Source organism: Colossoma macropomum, unplaced genomic scaffold (genome assembly GCF_904425465.1).
Source record: "Colossoma macropomum unplaced genomic scaffold, Colossoma_macropomum, whole genome shotgun sequence".
In the NCBI taxonomy this organism is placed as follows: Eukaryota; Metazoa; Chordata; class Actinopteri; order Characiformes; family Serrasalmidae; genus Colossoma; species Colossoma macropomum.
The window spans coordinates 14,881,173-14,900,480 of record NW_023494793.1 but is presented as its reverse complement, the minus strand read 5'-3'; the positions used below and the strand labels follow the sequence as shown (position 1 = coordinate 14,900,480).

General features: G+C 37.2%; 1 protein-coding gene across 3 annotated transcripts; it reads left to right on the top strand.

The window, feature by feature from the left end:
* The first annotated feature begins 5,933 nt into the window (after positions 1-5,933).
* Positions 5,934-19,084, top strand: slc20a1a (solute carrier family 20 member 1a). Of its 3 annotated transcripts, none has more exons than XM_036578609.1 (11): positions 5,934-6,095; positions 9,394-10,112; positions 11,125-11,265; positions 11,599-11,684; positions 11,883-11,979; positions 13,899-14,018; positions 14,408-14,626; positions 17,037-17,535; positions 17,730-17,915; positions 18,338-18,422; positions 18,534-19,084. In XM_036578609.1, exons 2-11 carry the CDS (start codon positions 9,764-9,766, stop codon positions 18,696-18,698), a joined length of 1,947 nt encoding a protein of 648 aa, XP_036434502.1. In that variant the 5' UTR covers positions 5,934-6,095; positions 9,394-9,763; the 3' UTR covers positions 18,699-19,084. The 3 variants fall into 3 exon arrangements, with proteins under 3 accessions (XP_036434502.1, XP_036434500.1, XP_036434501.1); XM_036578607.1 differs by having other exon boundaries at positions 5,934-6,237; XM_036578608.1 differs by lacking the exon at positions 5,934-6,095 and adding an exon at positions 8,237-8,517.
* The last annotated feature ends 224 nt before the right edge of the window (positions 19,085-19,308 follow it).

Sequence of the window (19,308 nt, the reverse complement as noted above, 5' to 3'; positions counted from 1 at the left end):
AAGATGATGACGAGAGAGAGAGAAATGAGTACACATTTCAATAAATATTTACATATATAAACTGTATTTACATTAGCCAGGCCCAGATCATTAAAATATAGGCCCCTTATTTACTTTTTTGTAAAGAGCTTTGAATGTTGAATGTTGGATTTGTGCTATACAAAAATTAAAAAACAAACAAAAAAACAACAGGTTATCTAAGTAGTTACAGAAACAAACTTCTTGAATGAAATATTTCGCTTCAGTATAATGTTTTAATGTAATTTGTTTAGCATGAACATTTTTGCATTGACCTGTGCTGGTTACACAATAACAAGTTGACAAGTCATACGTTTTCCAAACTATAGGAGCCATAGCAAGATTACACCCACACTAACAAGAACACAACTTAACATAAACCCAACAACCAGTGCAAAACATCCTAAAGTAATGCGTCCACTTTTCACAAGCACATTTACCCCAAAGAAGATGACATCAATTAAAATAATACAGCTGAGAAATGTGCCTAATGACACCAGCGAAATAAAAACTGTCACTCACCCTAAGCTGAAGTATACGGCTTCAGTGGAAGTGGAAATTTATTTATTTATTTTTTTTAATTTTTATATCTTACATTTGAAGTAGACAGTCTGTAGATCACTGCCAACAATGACGCAGCAATTTTTTTATCAACTCAGGCTGACATTTTTATTTGTGTTTGGCTTTGAAAATAGACATCTACCTGTAGTATCAGGTCTCTTTTACAGATTCTCTTTTGTACTTGTGAAGCTTCAAATTCAAAGTGCATAGACAGGAACACTAGCTTGATGTAAAAGAAACCCTGATAGCTTGTCTAAAGTAATGGCAGATAGCAAAACGGTTGTTATTGTGATTGGAATATAAAAAAAGGAAGCTGAGGTTTAGGAAAGACAAAGTGAGTGTCAGGATTCTGATCATTGATAAGGTTAATAGTTCATTTTTTCCTGCTGCGAGTGGCTTGGGCCCCTGGGCACGCACCCTTTAAACCAACTGGATGATCTGGGCCTGAGCCTAGACAATGCATACCACTGTTGGGGGCTTGGAAATGTTTGGGGGATTTTCCATTTATATCTTTTCTCTGATGACAAGGACGAATCAACTTTTTAACTTTTTACATTTGACTTTGGAAATGTGCATCTACTACTTTGTCGAAGTTTCAGGTCTCGCTATAACAGATCCCTCAGGCACATCTTTTGAATACTTGGAACAGGGCCGCCAGAACCACAGTGGCAAACAGGCATTTGACCCACCACTTTTCAAAGTACTGTGGCAACGCCCCACTACTTTATGAGTAGGCAATCAGAATCTCAAGTTCAGTTGGAGGAGCTTTCAGATCTGCCTTGGTTGGTACACTTTAGTTCAGTTGTGGGAACACTCCACTCAGATCGGATCCACACCAAACAATTGAACTGCGCTAATTCACGAGAGAATTCAACTTCAGAGAACATTCTTTTCAGTACAAATGCTCATATTGTTCCTGCACTGTGAGCTGCTGTAAATAATGAGAGACAAGCAATAAAACAATTATATGCATTTGATTATGCATCGTGGGGCATATTTTTGGCAACCTGATCGGTTAAATTTAAATTGGTATTCACAAAGATGATACATGTCTCTATTTTCTGTTTATCTGTTTTCATGGTGATGAACGTGAGAGTAACAGAGCACTTGCATCCCTGCAAAATTTGTGATCAATTAACAAACACCCACGTGTGTAATTTAGTCCACTTTTGCCCTTGCAGGTCACCATCCAAGCCAAAGGAAACCATATCACAAAAAGACAAGCTGTGATGCGGTCTTCAGAAAATGAACTGCGTATGAAAACAGCAAACAAATGTTGCTGTCTGAGGCTGCACCTACTGAAGCAGCATCAAAACAAACACCGGCACTGTTCATGATCAGGTTCAGAGGTGAGAAAAGAAGCTTAAATCAACACAGGTAAAAGTATTGATAAAAAAAATTTGATTGTGCAGCTCTGTTATTTTTTTTTTGGGATTAATTTTTTTTTATTTCTTTTGGTCTAAAATTTAAAGCTCCAAAGTAGCTCTAGTTCAATGCTAAAAACCTGAAAGCTTGAGAGAAATAATGAAGGGTAGTGTAACAATTACTAAATAGTGATTGGAGGACAAAAATAAACTGAGGTTCAGGAAAGATGTGGAGAGCATCAGGATTATGATCAATAACACAAAATTGCACCGTGTCCTACAGCAAATTGATGTTCAAATGAAGAATTGCATCGCGTCACAAAGCCATCAGGATGTCTACACCGGAAACATTGAGTGCGCATCAAAATGTAAACAAACCACAGACCTCTCAAAAGCTGCTTTACTGACAGAGCCATCAGCTGTGGTTTGAGGCATGTATTTAATAGAGTTTGTACTGGGTTTTTAGTTTTATTCCCACATTTAACATCATTACTCTAAATTACATTGCATTAATCTGCTTCGTTTTGGTGGGGGGCTGCTCGGTCATGCTAACTCATATCTTTACTTAGCTACCCTAACTAGTTATCTAGGTAACACAAAACAAAGATTTTCACCTCTAACTTCCAGCACTCTGGCTCTTTCTCTCCTAATTGTTTACTGGAAAAGTTGTTCTTGGAAGACTTTCTTCACATCCATTTTAAGGTGGAATTGCAGAGTGATGCATTAAAAACAGAAAAACCGGCACATTTCATCTCCCCGCATCGCATTAAGCTCTGCCGCTCACAGCTGGTATAGACAGCTTCATTGATTATAATGAAAGCATTATATTGTTGTTGCTCGCATCCCCCCAGGCTATCATGAGTACGGGAGTAAACCGTGGATTGAACATCTGTGGCTAACATTAGCTGGTAGGACACTAGCTATTCATTTTTACTGCTGTACCCACTAAATTAAGGTAAAGATAAATTTAATTAATGCAATAAAAATAAAGATTCCACTGCAATTAAAACAGCTCTTTAGATTTTCTCATAATTGCTCACATGGCCCCCTAGTGGCTCAGGCCCCTGGGCCCATGCCCATAAAACCTATTGGATAATCTGGGCCTGACATCAGCATAGTTGAATAAGGAGAACTCATTGCATAGAACTAATATACTGTGAACCTCAAACATTGCCTCCTCCTTCAAACAGAGGGTGGTAAAATGATTGATTCCAAATTCCTAGACTGTGATGTAACTCAACATTTACGCAAAACTCAGAATTTACGACAACAGAGCAACACCAAGAAAATGGCAAACTATGTGCAGAAATGTATCGTTGCAGGCTGTGAAGGGGATGTCAGCACTTTTTGTACCCTTTCCAAGGAACCTAAAACTTTCCTTCTGAAGGCCCAACCAAGGTCAATGGGTATGGTTGATATTCATCTTTAAGCAAGGCTGAAGTTGGCTTCCTGTTGTCTAGCTTCTTAATCGAATGTTTCTCTCCACCTTAAATGCTACAGCATGTAAGGCACCAGAATGTAACTGTGGAACCATTTAAGGTGTAACGGAAAGTTCACAAAACAAGCTGGTGTATAGGAAGCCAACTTCAGGGCCCACATCTTTATCAAGATTATGGACAACTTTAATTCAAAGCTGTTAGTTTGCTCTGAACATTTCACTTTGGACAATTTCTCAAACCTTGGACAATATTGAGCAGGCTTTGCTCAGCGTTTGACACTAAAGATATGGAGGGGCAGTTTCAAATGCATCACAACCCCAACAGCAACCTGTGAGTAGCAGCCATAATGTTTGTGATTTTATCCACTTTTTGATGGTTGAAGCCAGATTATCTTAAATTGAAAGTTTCATGGTGAGCTAACAGCTTTAATTTACTTTGTGTTGTTGTTGATTTTGAAAGCAAGTAGCTAGAAAACTTTAGCTCTCATCAACCCCTAAGTAACTAGCATAGCAAACTAAATAGTATGATGACAGAATTTATTTACATGGAGGTTCATTTTATTTTCCTGAGTGTGTCTATTTTGACATAGTGCTTTTGTGTGAGCCATTGCGGTGCCTCACTGTAAACCAGATCAAATCGGAGCAGAGCTCATCAAATTTTAAATGAGCACACCAAAAAGGGAAAACAGCTCATTTAATTTCAGGTCCAAATCATAGGGTTGTAAATGGGCATGTTAAAGCATCAGGGCATTTTTCACCCTGACCAAAATCACAATTCTTCTATGTCGAAATCAGAGTACAATTGAAAACATTGCTTAAATGCATTCAATAAAAAATTTAAATATATGGATAAAGCAGTTGGACTCTAAGGGCATGGACTAATGCATCTGCTTTTTTGCTGATACTGAATGGCATAAATCATTCAGTAGTATACTGAAAACATGGTGTAAAGGAACTCATATTATAAGGTATGAACATTCATTTAATTATAGAACATGTAGACTTTAAAAAGCAAACAGTGATTCACATTGTCTCTATTTAAATTTAAGGTTATGCTTTGATGACTCTTGCTGTGATGTGCTTTGCTCCACAAAGGTCTAGGCAGTGTCATAGTCAAGACCATTAGAGGCAAGTCCGCAACTCTTTTTTAACATGTAGAAAAAGAACTGTTTTATTCTGTTTGAAGCTCAGTTTCCAGTTAATTCAGATATAGCCACTGCACATGGCTGGTCTCGAGAATAATTTCCAAGTCCACCTTACTCAGAGACTGAGACAAGTCCAAATGCTATAGAGACAAGACAAGGTCATTTAAGACCTTAAGGCCGTATTCACATAGCATAAGCTACACCAAAATAAAGTTTTATAATTGCCAAAAAGAAGGGTTACAACAATTTAATGGATAATTCTATGTGGCAGACTGGGGTTTGATTCCACACTTGGGCAAGCATGTCATACTGTACTTATAAGAGTCCTTGATCAAGATGTAATGCTACATTCACCCGCTTCCGTAATATGATTGAACTGTAAGTCACTCTGTATAAGACGATCTGCCAAAAGATTTCAAGACTACTTTATTCATGTAGCACTTTACAACTGGTTTTGTCACAAAGCTGCTTTACAGAAAATGCAGGTATGCACCAATGGGGCAAGGTCATTTAGAGCTTAGTATGTTTTCTAGCTTGTCAAGTAGAATAGTGTGGTTTATCTTATCTTATCAAATACCACACTAAGATCGAGCAATATCTATTTCAGTAGTTAGAGTTAGATAGACAGCTGATATAAGCTGAAAGACCTATGAGATTTTCAATAAAGCTACTAGCTGTGGAGGATATAGTATGCTTGACACATTAGTGTGGGGATGAATATGTGACTAAAGCGGATTTTATACAAAATTAGATAATGATCTGAGACTGCCATAGTCTGGGCAAGAATAGCTAAATTATCTGTGTTGACACTAAAACAATTAAGTCAAGGGTGTGATTGCAATAATGAGCGGCCCCCAATATGTTTTCAGTGAAACCAACAGATTCTACAATAGATTGTAGATTTATTCAAAAACGTTATTAAACTTGACAAAAGTCAAGGGTTAGGGTCCTGTTGGCCTAAAGCCTGTGGTGATAAGCACACATATTAACAAAACACACAAAAAAGCTGACATGTGAAGATAAGCAACATGAGTATCACTCTCACTGAGGATAAGCTGAGGAGGGGAGGAACTGTCATGATGTTCTGAACTTTAAGTCACTCATGTCCCTCCTCATTTACTTGAGACATAGGGGCAAAGTTCCTCTGAAATTTACATCCGTTAGATTTACACTGAGCAAGCCTTTTCCATTCTCAAGACAAGATGACTTATAAGTAATAATTAGACAAAAATTATCAGGATGTCAGCATTTCTGTGTGCATATTCGTGTGTAAAGTTAATGACTGCCTGGAACCTGTCTCTATATTTTACAGAAAAAAAAGTGTGTTAATGATTGTGAAGTTGATTCCTGAGAAGGATGTATCGAGATGGGAAAAAAACCATCATGAATGCCCTTTGTGGTTAATGAGCTCAACCTCACACTGAAAATCTGGAAAGCTCCTCCTGAAGGTTTTCAGTGAGGCTTAGGTCAGGACTGGGATTGGTCGAGTCAAAGGCTTGATTTTGTGGTTATTGAACCATTTTTGTGTGGGTTTGGATTTCTAGTTTGGACCACTGACCTCTGGCTCAGGTAGGGCAGTGCCAGTGTATAATTTGGCCACTTCTACTTTCATTGTAAAAAACAGGGCTAGTAGGATGGGGAATTGGAGTGACAGCGCTGTGGCTGTGTGATGTGCGACAATGGTGATGGACTCCATGCCCACTGTGTTACCGTAAGTCCACTCGCCAACACAAGGGCTGAAGCCAGACTAGTATAGCCTGTAACAGTGGCACAATGACTTCCTTGCTTCATTATCCTATCATTCTCTGTTGAATCCCTCAGAGTCAAATGATGTTATTCTAGATGATCACGTCTACAACAGAATGTTATTATTTGTCTGAGAAAAGCCATACATGTTCTCCTAATGGCGCTCTTTGTAGCATTCTTAAGAATGTCAAAAACACATTTAAGTACTATAAGTAATATGTAGATACTAGACTCTGTGATAGGATATCACAACTCTTCATTCCAGAATACCCATAGATATATAGAAATGCAATACCTGTTTTCTGTCTGACATGTTCAAATGATTACGGCAACAGTGGATTTGCTTAAAGCAGGGTGAACTCTGTCCAGCTTCTCTTAGGGAAAGACCATGTTGATAACATGGTCAATCAGGGTGGCCCTTATCAGATTTGATATCCTTTTTCTATGCCCACTTCCTCACCATGCTCTTCTTCCTACCCTCCCCTCCCTGTTATCTCTTTGCTCTGTTCTTCCTACCACATAACCTCATCATCTGTACCACATCTCCTTCTGCCTCTTCCACTCTTCTTCTTTTCTCCTCTTCCTCTCATCTCTCCTTGTCCTCCTACAACAACTCTGCCTCCTCTAAATCTCACACATCTTGCTCTTTCTCCAAACTCCTTTATTCTTTAACATAAGCTAGCTCCATGGCTTTCATATGTAACCCCTTTTATATACATATAAGTGCTGACACCTGTGTGAACAATTTATGAAACTGGACTTGTTTTGTGCTTTACTAGCCCCGTTGGCATCAGTTTAGTTGTAAATGTTAATATATTCCACTGTGTTAATTGTTTTAGGAATACTCACCTTAGTTTAGAGAAAAATGTAATAACGTTTGAGAAAAATAGGACATTGGATAGTAAAAAAATAGAAGAAAAAAATATTTTCGCTGAAGCAACAACATTCATATTCATATTGTTTAATTAACCCCAACTTCTTCAACTTGAAATTGTACTGTTTACCTAACACAATTCTGTGCCCTCAGATAGTTAACCAACTAAAGCTGTGCAGTAAGTTGCCTTACAAATTTAACTTACATTACGATATTAACTTTCTATCAGAAAAGGTATTTTATGTTTTACATTAGTAATCAGAGAACAATTAAACCTTTCTAGATTACATAAAGATCTATCTCAGATTAACTTTAAAGTACTGCACAGAAAATGCAGTTAACATGTAATTATTGTCTGAGGGCTCACCTGAGCCTTATACACAATGCACAAAACACTTTTTATTTCACCACTCTCACTAAAGAATGGTTTACAGTGGTTCAATTATCTCTTTTTGTGTTTCTTAAATAACTGTCCTAGGCCATTCTTTTGAGAGCTGATGTTGTATTTCTAAAGTTTTATTTTGACTTCCAGTTGTAAACAGATTAAACATAAACAGGAAATTTCATGTTCAGATCTAATGAAAGGAATGTAAGCCATGTGTACAATGAAACAGTCTAAAACAATAATGATTCCCAGAATCGTAAGGGAAACCTTCAGCCATTGAGTATATTTAAACTGACTGTCTTGTGTGTGTGTGTGTGTGGTGTGTGTGTGTGTGTGGTGTGTGTGTGTGTATGTGTCGGTTTGTTTTCAGGCTTTTAAGACTAGCCTAATTTCAATGTAACACAACACGCAAAACAGCTTCACAACAGAGGCCTGCGCTAGGCATATACCTATAAACGTCAGTTTTAAAACAAGCGCTACAAAAAGAGTACAGTCAAAAACAAGCAAACGTAAATAATACATTGTTGCATAGTTTTTACATAATCCACCAAACCATCGCTTATTTAAATTTAAGCAGCGTGTAACACCTGAAACACAAAAAAAGACCCTTAATGAAAATGACACGTAGTAAATAACTCACCAGATGTGTCTGGCTAAATTTTAAAGAAGTTTCCTCTGCTACTCGCACGCAACTGGATTTGCACAGGAGGCGTGTCGTAATAGCCCTTTGCCCTCCTCCTCTGGAGAAATAGATATAATCGGCGTCGGCTACTTATTCAGAGCAAGACTGAGAGAGTGGTACTTGTTAAAACGGAGCAAATAGGATTTGAAAACTCACCTGAGTTTTTGGCGCGGTATAATAATCAAAAAGCTTTTTGTTTATATATTTTTTTGGGAAATTCGCAAGACAGAAAGACTTGCCAAGTTTCGCCAAGTTGTGGCAAAAGGACATTTCGAGGTACCTTTCTCGGTCAACAACGTCTTTGGTGAGTAGTTCCTAAATGAACATGACTGTGTTTAGCTCCTGAGCTTCTTCCAGGAGCTCTCTCCTTGTTCAATAAGACGGTGCGCAGTTGTTAGGAATAGTTGTTAGCATTTATGTCACGAATATACCGTTATCTCAGCAGGACATTTTTATTAGTTCCCTAATTAGTACGTGCTATATAGTATAGGTTAAAACAACCCATACTTTTCAAACGCCTTGGCTTGCATCATTTGTGGTGACATGGCACTAAAATGTTCTCTTCAGCAAATTAAAGCCTTGAGTCGCCCTCGGTCCTCTGATGATTTTGTTTTACATTTACTTACGTAACTGCTTCCTGATAAGCCTTGAACAAAAATATTTACAGATTAAAACTTAACTTTATAATGTATTATGTTTGTTACTGATAATAAATGTTACTCATTTAAATTCTATATAACTTTAATTAAGATAAAACAGGGAAAAGGTATTGCAATTCATGTTTTATTTGCAACCATCGGTTTAATTATACGCTTTCCATAACCTAAAACCGATTGGTATATTACGCTCTGCAAGCACAACCGCAAAGGTAAAAGAAGGCTCCAGTGTAACTAGTAACTGGTGGTTATTGCACAAATCAGTGTACAGTGATTACATGATAGTTCTTACAAGAATTTGGTTTTCAGCCAGGTATTTGATATCCTACTGCCGAGGTATTCAACTCTGCAAGGGAAACTGTACAACACAGTGTACTGATTTCTCTGCTAAAATACACCAGCTAAACCTGGCCATTGACTGATGACTGACTCCCCAGCTTGCAAAGTCATTTAGTTTATTGTATTTGATTGTTTTATAGTATTTTAAATTATTCAAATTATCTTCACTATTTATTCTTTTTCAGAATGCGCCATCCACCTTCATTAAAATCTGCGCTCTACCATGGCTTTCTTTCTGTGTTTAGCTTCCCACAGCCAAAACAAAACAAACACTAATCTTAGTATATGTAGCTAGTAACTGGCCTTGTGTCACTTCCCTTTTACTTCACTGCAGACACACAGATGAAAGGACACAGCTGAACGATCACACTCTATTTGTAATTTGTAGTTCTAATCTATAAATCTGTAGTGTATTTATTTATTATAAAAATATCTAATTTTTAATTGTCAGATTTTCAGAAAGTGTTTGACTTTGTAACTGATATATAACAGCTTAATAATTGTAATTTTGATCATAGTGGTTTGGCCCAATATAATTACACTAAAAGATTAGGGATGGAATCCAGTACATTAGTATCCCTAGTGACTGTTACTGCAACGAACTTAACTACAGAGGCTAACATGTCTCCATATTTATGGCTGTTAGTTTTGGGCTTTATCATTGCTTTTATCCTGGCTTTCTCTGTGGGAGCCAATGATGTGGCTAACTCATTCGGTACAGCGGTGGGTTCTGGAGTGGTGACGCTGCGTCAGGCTTGCATCCTCGCTACCATCTTCGAGACACTAGGCGCTATGCTTCTGGGGGCCAAAGTCAGTGAGACCATTCGGTCGGGCATCATTGACATTAACATGTACAATGGTTCTGAGCCAGTACTGATGGCTGGCTCCATCAGCGCCATGTTTGGTGAGAATCTTTTTTTGTTGTTGTTGTTGCACTAATTTTCAAGTTAATTTAGTTAATTACTATTCCAAATTGCACAAATCTACTAATCTAGTAGAACTATAGCTACAACATAGCTAACATATAATAACAGGTACAGCTGAACATGATTAGTGCCAATTGTGTTAATTGGTTGAGCTACTTCGGAACACCTGCACTTGTAATGCTGTCTGCATTAGTTTCCTGGTGGCAAACAGGTAGAAAACGTGCTGCAGAAGATTCTGAGGCAACCAAGAAAATTGCATAAAACTATTCCTGTCAGCAGTTTGTGTGCTTTTCCCACAAATAAACCTAAATACAATGTAACAGTTGGTTAAAAGAATACAGTTAGAAGAACACAGTTTTGGTTCTTGGCTTTTGGGTGCACTCCAGCCATTGAATGGACTTGTTAAATTCCATCAGCAGCACATCTATTTTAATTTAATGAAGTACTGATTAGCCAAACTATGTACTAGATGATAACAGTAAATACATTTCCTCAACAAGGTTTAAAAATAACACACTCATACACAACTGACAATGAATTTGTTATTTGTATTTTGCATGTTAAAGTAAAAGGTAAATATTTTAAAAATAAAAAAACAAAATAATAATAAGAAGAAGAGGAAGAATAACTATTATTATTATTATTGTTGTTGTTGTTGTTGTTGTTGTTATTTTATTTCAACATATATAACCCAGACTAGCAAGTCTGTCTTTACCCTTTTCAACTCTAAAATGTTCCCAAATTTCAAGTACACTTAAAACATTAATTACACATTTTGAGTGTTTAGTTCTGGAATTAAAATTTGCATACATACATACATAGTGTGATATTGTCATAACATTATTCCTATTACACTACTGCTCCTGCTTTAATGCGTTGTGTTAATGTTGTGTTAAAGTTGCACACATAGTGCACCCATGATGATTTGTCTCTCTTCCTCTTTTTCAAATTTATTGCAACATATCACTAGTACATGTCTGTGTGCTGCAGGCTCTGCTGTTTGGCAGTTGGTGGCATCATTTTTGAAGCTCCCTATCTCTGGAACACACTGTATCGTTGGAGCCACTATCGGCTTTTCTGTGGTTGCTAGGGGTCATCAAGGGGTCAGATGGCTGGAACTGCTTCGAATTGGTATGACTTTCTGATGTCCTGATGTACGGCTAAACTACTTGTAAAATTCTATCTTGGCCATTTCTTTTGAAAACCATAAATTTTATCTGAAATCTATTTTAAGAACAGCACAGTTTGCACAGACAGAAAGCAAGGTCGCATGAAGAACCAAATGTCTCTGATGATTTAGGCTGTTTAAGGATACACAGCTTGGAAAAAATTCTAGTCACATGATCTTAAGATAACAGCATGGCTCGCACAGACTGAACGTCCCTTTTGCAAGTTGGCACACAATCAAACCTGATGTTTTTAATATCTTATTTATCTGGATTCATTTGTTTATGTTTGCTCCAGTGTCTTCTTGGTTCCTCTCCCCTCTGCTGTCAGGCATCATGTCTGCTGTTCTCTTTTACTTTGTCCGCAAGTTCATCCTAAATAAGGTAAAATGTAAACTTAAATTGTGTTACATAACCTATCAGTGTGTTCATGAGCTTAGTTTGTTTTACTGTCAACACTGAGAGCACATGCTACTTTTGCAGTGAACAGTTAAAATTTTCTGAATTGACTTTTAGTTGTGACAGATTTAGCTTGACTAGCACAAATGTTTCTTGTTTGTTTATTCATTTGTTTATTTCTAGGATGACTCAATGGTTAATGGTTTAAGGGCCCTTCCAATATTCTATGCTGTTACCATGGGAATTAATCTATTCTCCATTATGTTCACTGGAGCCCCAAGTAAGTTTATAATATAGTCCTGTATTCTAACACACACACACACACACACACACACACACACACACACACACACACACAAACAAACAAACATAAACATATATGCACAAGTTTACACACTTACACAACCTTCTCCCAATGGAATATGTCTTTGTCATGGCATATTCTTTTTTCTTGGCTCTGGGACATGCAGTGGGTATATCCCACCTTGATACAGATAGATGTCATAGGGTCACACTGGGACCTGATTGTTATTATAACAGAACACCATAAGTTAGTCTTTCTAACCTGTCAAAAAAAAATTGTGTGTTTTTCTTAAATTATAATATTAATCATTACATGAAAAAATAAAACTGGCAAGAAAACATTAAGCAACTGGTGTGAACCATACAACCTTCTGAATATACCCTCTAATCAATAAACAGCAGAGGGTTTTTCTCTCATTATCTGCTGTGCCAAGCCCATGAACATGTCGGATACTGTCAGCAGAAAGGGCTGTTCGAAGAACCTAAAACTTACCCAGAACTCATTTTGCTCAGAAACTCATCACTTTTCTGCCTCATGTGATTGGCAACAGATGTGGGAGAAAAATGCTTTTCTGTCTTAATCCACAACATGGCACTGTTTGCTTTTTAGACCAAGTGGAGTGGCATTATTAGGAACAGTTAGACAGTGTAGTGCAATGGTGTCCAGTCTTATCCACTTGTAGGCCTGGTGTGGCTGTAGGGTTTCATTCCAAACAAGCAGGAGCATACCTAATTCCACATGTTAATCAATCTCAGTCCTCAAACAACTGATCATACGTGCTTCTGCTTTGTTGGAATTAAAATCTGCAGCCACACCTGGTCTTGACAGATAAGAGTGGACACTTCTGGTGTAGTGGACAACACACTTGCCCAGTGCACCTGAGAACAGGGTTCTATTCTGCTGCTCAGGCAGGAAATGAAGACTGGGTGGTAATATACCAGTGAGTCTCCTAAAATTATGTTTATTTGCTGCTGTAATCTTTTCTGGAGAAAAACACAGCCTGTTTTTAGTGTTTCTCTGTTTGCTTAACAAATAAAGGGATCTGCTAAATATGTAAATATAAGGATAAAGTGTTTTTTTTAAATGCTGATTTGTCTACTTCAGAATTCTGTTTCAAAAGGATTGAAGGGAGATGAAATCATAAGATAAAACACAAATGTATTGATATATTGCATATATTTACCACATCACAAATCTTTAAATATTGCAACAGACTCAAACATTGTGACAGTATTGTATAGTGGGCCCTGTATAGATGGTCAGGTTTTAATGAAGTCAGTTAAGTAGGGGTGTGACTAGGTCCTGGCTATTGGGTTATTTTCATTAGCCCTCACTTCATTAGTATGGATAAATTAAATCAAGTAATTTTGCACCGTTCAAAAAAGAATGTCTTGTAAAACTGACAATAAAATGGTATAAAAGTGGTAGTTTTCAAAACCTAGTTCACATATATTCACTAGCAGTTAGGAATCTGTTATGATCAAGTGGCTAATGGACCTTGTCGTTCTCCATTTTAAAATGATATTTTCTAGATGGGCATGAAACAATTTTTCAACAGAGAAGGATGGCAAGGCACCTATTTGTGACCCTACAGAGGTGTTATTACCTTCTCATAACTAATAGAGCAAGCCCCCTGACAGTAATATCTGACTTACCATTTCGTAGGGCAAAATCTCATCTTAGGCCAAGCCTGGGCGCTCACACAGTCTAGACAGTCCATGTTACAGAGTGATTTTTTTTCATGCATAAATGTTAAGCCACCACAAGTTAAAACTGTTTCAAATGTTTTATAGACATTTGTCATATTTGGTCTGTTTAAGATATTACAGCTTTAAAGTTTGTAATTTGTATCCAAACCTTGGTTTCAGAAATCTTCCACTCTTGTTTTTGAACAGTGCTGGGATTCAACAGGATGACATGGTGGGGCATGCTTCTCTTCTCGCTGGGTTGTGCTCTCCTCACTGCCCTTGTGGTGTGGTTTGTTGTGTGTCCTCGCTTAAAGAAGAAGACGAAAAGTATGTCTCTATACCATGCATTTTTCACTTAATCTCTGTTTGTCCTTCTTCATATTTTGATGATTTTCATGACTGTGACAAAAATTTAACTAGATCACTATTTGTGGCATTATTAATTGCAAAAATTTGTTAAAATTGTTAACAAACAATTGGATGAAACAAGGTTGATTCTCAACAGTGTCAGAGTTAGGGTGAGAATTAGTACCAAGCTTAGGTTTAGGACTAGAGTTAGGGTTAGGGGAAATTTAATACATATTAAATTAAAGTTAAGTATCAATTATGTTACAGAAGTCATCAAAACTCAATCTAACTACATCTCCTGAATTAAATGTGTAGATAGTCCGTCTCACTGTGCTTTGTGGAAAAAATTCTGAAATCATTCCATTTAGGTGTGATTACATCAAACCACTGTGAAGCGTCATTGGCTGAGAGAATCACTCCCACAGATGCATCAGTGAAACATCATGTAACACTCCAGTCCTACTCTCCCGTTACCCAGCAGACACCTGCTGTGGACAGCACCAAAGTGGCCTTTGACGTTGGAGGCTCTGAAGAAGCTGACCTTGACAGCAAAGACTTTGAACCAAAAGACCTGGATTGCACTAACGGTCAGTATATTAAAATGACTAAGACTCAATAACTTAAAGAAGGATCTTTGAGAATTATTAGCACTCCTGGTACAAATTAATGAAAGGCTACCGAAAATGGCTCTTATGCTTTAGCAGCTTGATCTTGTACTGAAAATCTACAGCTCAAAAGAAATCTAGCTTTTCAACATTGTCTATAACACGTCACATTAGTGGGACCTCTGCATTTAGCAATTTGTACACCATGGTTTTCCCAAGATGAAGTCACTCATAGCAGTATCTACAAAACATCTCTGGTGGTGCTAATGCATGCTGCATCTGTAGAGATAACTACAGCTATCTATCAACCTGTTCACAGAAGACTTTTTGCATACAAACACAAGGTCTCTGCTGAGCTGCAGGTTTTACTGCACCTTACTTCATAACTGTGCATTTTAAGAGGTAAGATCATTGAGATACAAACATGGGGGGACTACCTGGAGCAATTTACTAATAAGCGTGTGTTTCCTGAACACCAAAGCAAGGCACTACTAAATCAGTATAGTAAGATTGATAATTAAATTATCAAACATCTTGCTGATCAATATTCCCCTAAACAACTTTAGCTTGTTCACTCCACAGTAGTTTGAGCCATATCAGTTGGAACCATGCTACTTTGAACAGTGGCTAAACTTATGTTGTTAATGGTATTTGTAGTGAATACATTTGAACAGTGCAGATGCATTGTAACTTACTGTGTCATTAACAAACATGAAAATTAAAATTTTATCGTAACAAAACAGATGAACAATTTAAAATATGTATGCCAATGTAAGAAGATTGTATTCTAATGTTGTTTGGACTATTACTGTTGGTTCGTTCTTCATGAAATTTTGACAATCAAAACAGCAGCTGGCATGTTCAGATTAAAAAATATACATATGATAAAAATACACAGATACTAACAAATTAAAGAAAACAAGAACAAGAACTATTTTGGAGGGATAGAACACTATTCTTCTGGTGAACATTTTGAAAGATGACTCAGCTGACAAAATCACTTTTTTGCACATCTCTGTAGACAAAAGGTTTTGCACACCTCTCAAATCTGCTTCCTCTCTGTAAAGAGGGCCCTATTATAATACATATTTCTATGCATTTGAGGATAGAGTATTCTTGCTGACACAATCTCATATCCTACACTGACATTCTCAGTCACCTCAGAAACAGTTGTTCTTCTGTTTTTCCTAAGTATCAAACTAATGCACAAGCATCATAGTCAGCGAAAGTGTGCTTTCCACCACAAAGGGCCAGATATATGTACGAGCGCCCCCGCAGCACAGAATGTGCATTGATGCGACCGCAATGTGCGCCCACAATGCACCTAAATTTAACATTCTATTTGTTAAGGCATCAGCTTGTCACATAAACTGTGTTATAATTTTTTAAATGACATTCATAGATTCACCAAGATAGGTACTAGATTTCTTATATAAATATATTTAAATTTTCATAATGAAATTGTTTGCTGTTCTATTTTGTGATTAAGTTGTGATGAATGTATTTTTGTGTACTTTATTAATTAATTGTGTCTGCATCCGTTTACAGTTGGGGTGAGTTGCATTTGCAATCTTGTCACTTTCAGCAAAGGTCTTTATCAGAAAGGGCAGAGACTGGAAACACGTTCATTTTCATTTTGTAGCAGAGATGTGTAGGTTTGCTTTTTAAACATTTTAAATCTTAAGGCTTTTTTAAAAAAAATTAAAGTTAAAAACCAAACTGTGTTAGGTAATGTTCAGCACATCATGAGTCACAAGCTGCTTTCTCCTTCTGTTCCCAAACAAACGTCACATTCTCGACCTGAGCAAGAAAATCTTACAATATGGCGTTAGTGAAACAATCACCTGAGTTGGATTCTGTATCCTTCAACTTGTCATCAAATGCACGTGTACATTTGTTCATGAGGGGGGCTCAAAGCACGATTTGTATTTACAACAGTGGTGTAAAATGAAATACACTTGGCAACTGTAGGGGGAGCCCAGGAGAAAAAATACTAATCCTCACATAAGTGTATCATCCAGTACAGGTCAGACAGCATCTGCATTCATTATAATTCTCCAAACATTTATTTTGGTTTTACTTTAATTTGTTACCTGTCTTTATCAATTACATTTTATTTATTAGAATTTGGAATAATAAAAATTAAGACACATCTTTTTGAGATTTTTCAATATGGATTTATTTTTTCTTTGAAAATGTTTGCCTCATTTGAACATTACATTTCTCGCATATTTGTGAAAAGCTTTTCATAGCTTTTTTACCAATCATTCTGAAGGGCACTACTTGCTTGTTTCAAAGAATAAATGAAAGATAGGTAAACAAGAAATACATCAAAGCTATGTACATTTGATTGCTCAGTGACATTGAATGCCTTCAAATGTGGCCATTGCAGTGCTAAATGGACATGCAGGAATGGCAGTCGCACAGCTGCAGGGGGGGCAGTTCCATACAGTGCACAAAGACTCTGGCATCTACAAAGACTTGTTACACAAGCTGCATCTAGCCAAGGTGGGAGGCTGCATGGGTGAGACCAGTGACAAGCCTATCCGACGAAACAACAGCTACACTTCCTATACTATGGCCATCTACGGCATCCATGGATCTTTCAAAGAGGGTGAGGGAGGTCGCTCTGGAGAGGATGGTGAGAAACGGCGTTCGCGCATGGACAGTTACAACAGTTATTGTACAGCTGTAGCAGATGGAGATGCAGGTGGTGCCAGTGACACTCTAGCTGTAGATTTGCATGATGATGACAGTGCAGAGGACCCCCTGCAGGAAGACAAGGTGGATGAGCTGGAGATAGACAAGCCGGAGGTATCCATGCTCTTCCAGTTCCTGCAAATTCTCACTGCCTGCTTTGGATCCTTTGCACATGGAGGTAATGATGTCAGGTATGGAAAGAGTTTTGGTATGCCTTTGGTCTAAGTAACAGCATATGCAAGAGATGCCCTTGAATTCTTGGGGATGTCATTTTTAAGCCATAAAATTAAATAAAAATAGGGTTTTCTTTTACTCCGTCATTTTGCTATCTACAAGGGACAAAACGTAATGGTTACCTTCTTTTGTCTCCCACTTCCTTTTACAGCAATGCAATAGGTCCTTTGATAGCTCTCTGGCTAGTATATAAAAGTGTCTCTGTAGCATCTAATGCCCCAACACCCATCTGGCTGCTCCTCTATGGTGGAGTGGGCATCTGCACTGGGCTGTGGGTTTGGGGCCGGAGGGTCATACAAACTATGGGCAAAGACCTGACCCCAATTACACCATCCAGGTAAGGAACATCATAATTTTTTTTTTTTTATTGTCATACATAAACTCAAACACACAGCAAAGCAATAACAAATGGCCTTGTGTAAATTCAACAGCAAGCATAAGAAATTACATTGGTTTGCTTTTTTGTTTCTGTTCATAGAATTATACGATTTTAAGCAGCTTGGACTCACAATAGTGTATTACTTAGCTGCATATTATTATACTTAATCAAACCACCACACTGGCATTCTTGAATTAGCACAGATTGTTCATGATATCTGCTATAAAGCAACTTTTATCTGTAATAAGATGTACAATTTTCAGTTATTTTTTCTCTTTTTAAAAAAAATTTAAAGCAACAAGATGCAAGATGGTGTTTTGTGTAAATTATTAAATATTAACATTAAATATTACATATTGATATTGTGTATTTTCTCATAGTGGATTCAGTATTGAGCTGGCCTCTGCTGTAACAGTAGTAGTTGCTTCCAACATTGGACTCCCAGTCAGCACCACTCATTGCAAGGTGAGCCTGCCATAAGTAATGTATTGTTTTTATGAAATAATTGTATATTTGTATACATAAGTTATACATTAATACTGTTTGCCTCTGATTTGCATGCGTATTGATTAACAGGTTGGATCTGTGGTGGCTGTGGGCTGGATTCGCTCCAGGAAATCCGTTGATTGGCGTCTGTTTCGAAATATTTTCATTGCCTGGTTTGTGACTGTGCCAATTTCTGGTCTTATCAGTGCTGCCATTATGGCACTGTTCTATTATGCTATTTTGCCTGTAAACTAAAAGGCTCCTTAGAGCTGTTGTAAATGTTGTAAACATTTTAAATAATTACTGTTTGTTTAATTTCAGATGTGGGCCTTTCATTTGATTTCCATTTTCAATTGTATTCAAGCTATGTGTACTATGCAAAGTGTGTTTAACTTGACATATTAGTTCTGTGATACTTGTACTCATTTTATGTGCATAATTCTATCATGTGTAACACTGTGAGAAAAAATTATAACAGTGTAATGTAATTTTCCTCTTGGTTAACTTTTTCATTACACTTCTTGGGAATTCCATATATAAAAATGATTACAAAGATTAAGGTGATTAAGGTTGTCCTAAAACAGTGATTTTTTATTGTCATGCAAATATGATTTCATAAATAAAGCAAAGTTTTTATTGAACTGAACAAACAAGTTGTCCATTTATTTTTTCTTAGCTGCCCTGCAGTGCACTAGGATGTTTGACTGGATTGAACATAGTGGGTGCTAGAGGTATCTGATAACACATTCAGGCCAATATAAATGAGCTGCATAAGTCAGCATTCGTAATTAAATGAGTTTATGGGAATTCCATAAATGTAAACACCCTCACTGTCTTACTGGTGAATACATACAATATGTCTGGC

Coding starts and splice junctions, on each gene's coding strand:
- slc20a1a (XM_036578609.1), top strand. CDS start 9,764: ATGGAATCCAGTACATTAGTATCCCTAGTGACTGTTACTGCAACGAAC. Junction 11,980..13,898: donor TATGTTCACTGGAGCCCCAA/GTAAGTTTATAA, acceptor GTTTTTGAACAG/TGCTGGGATTCAACAGGATG. Junction 17,916..18,337: donor ACCCCAATTACACCATCCAG/GTAAGGAACATC, acceptor ATTTTCTCATAG/TGGATTCAGTATTGAGCTGG.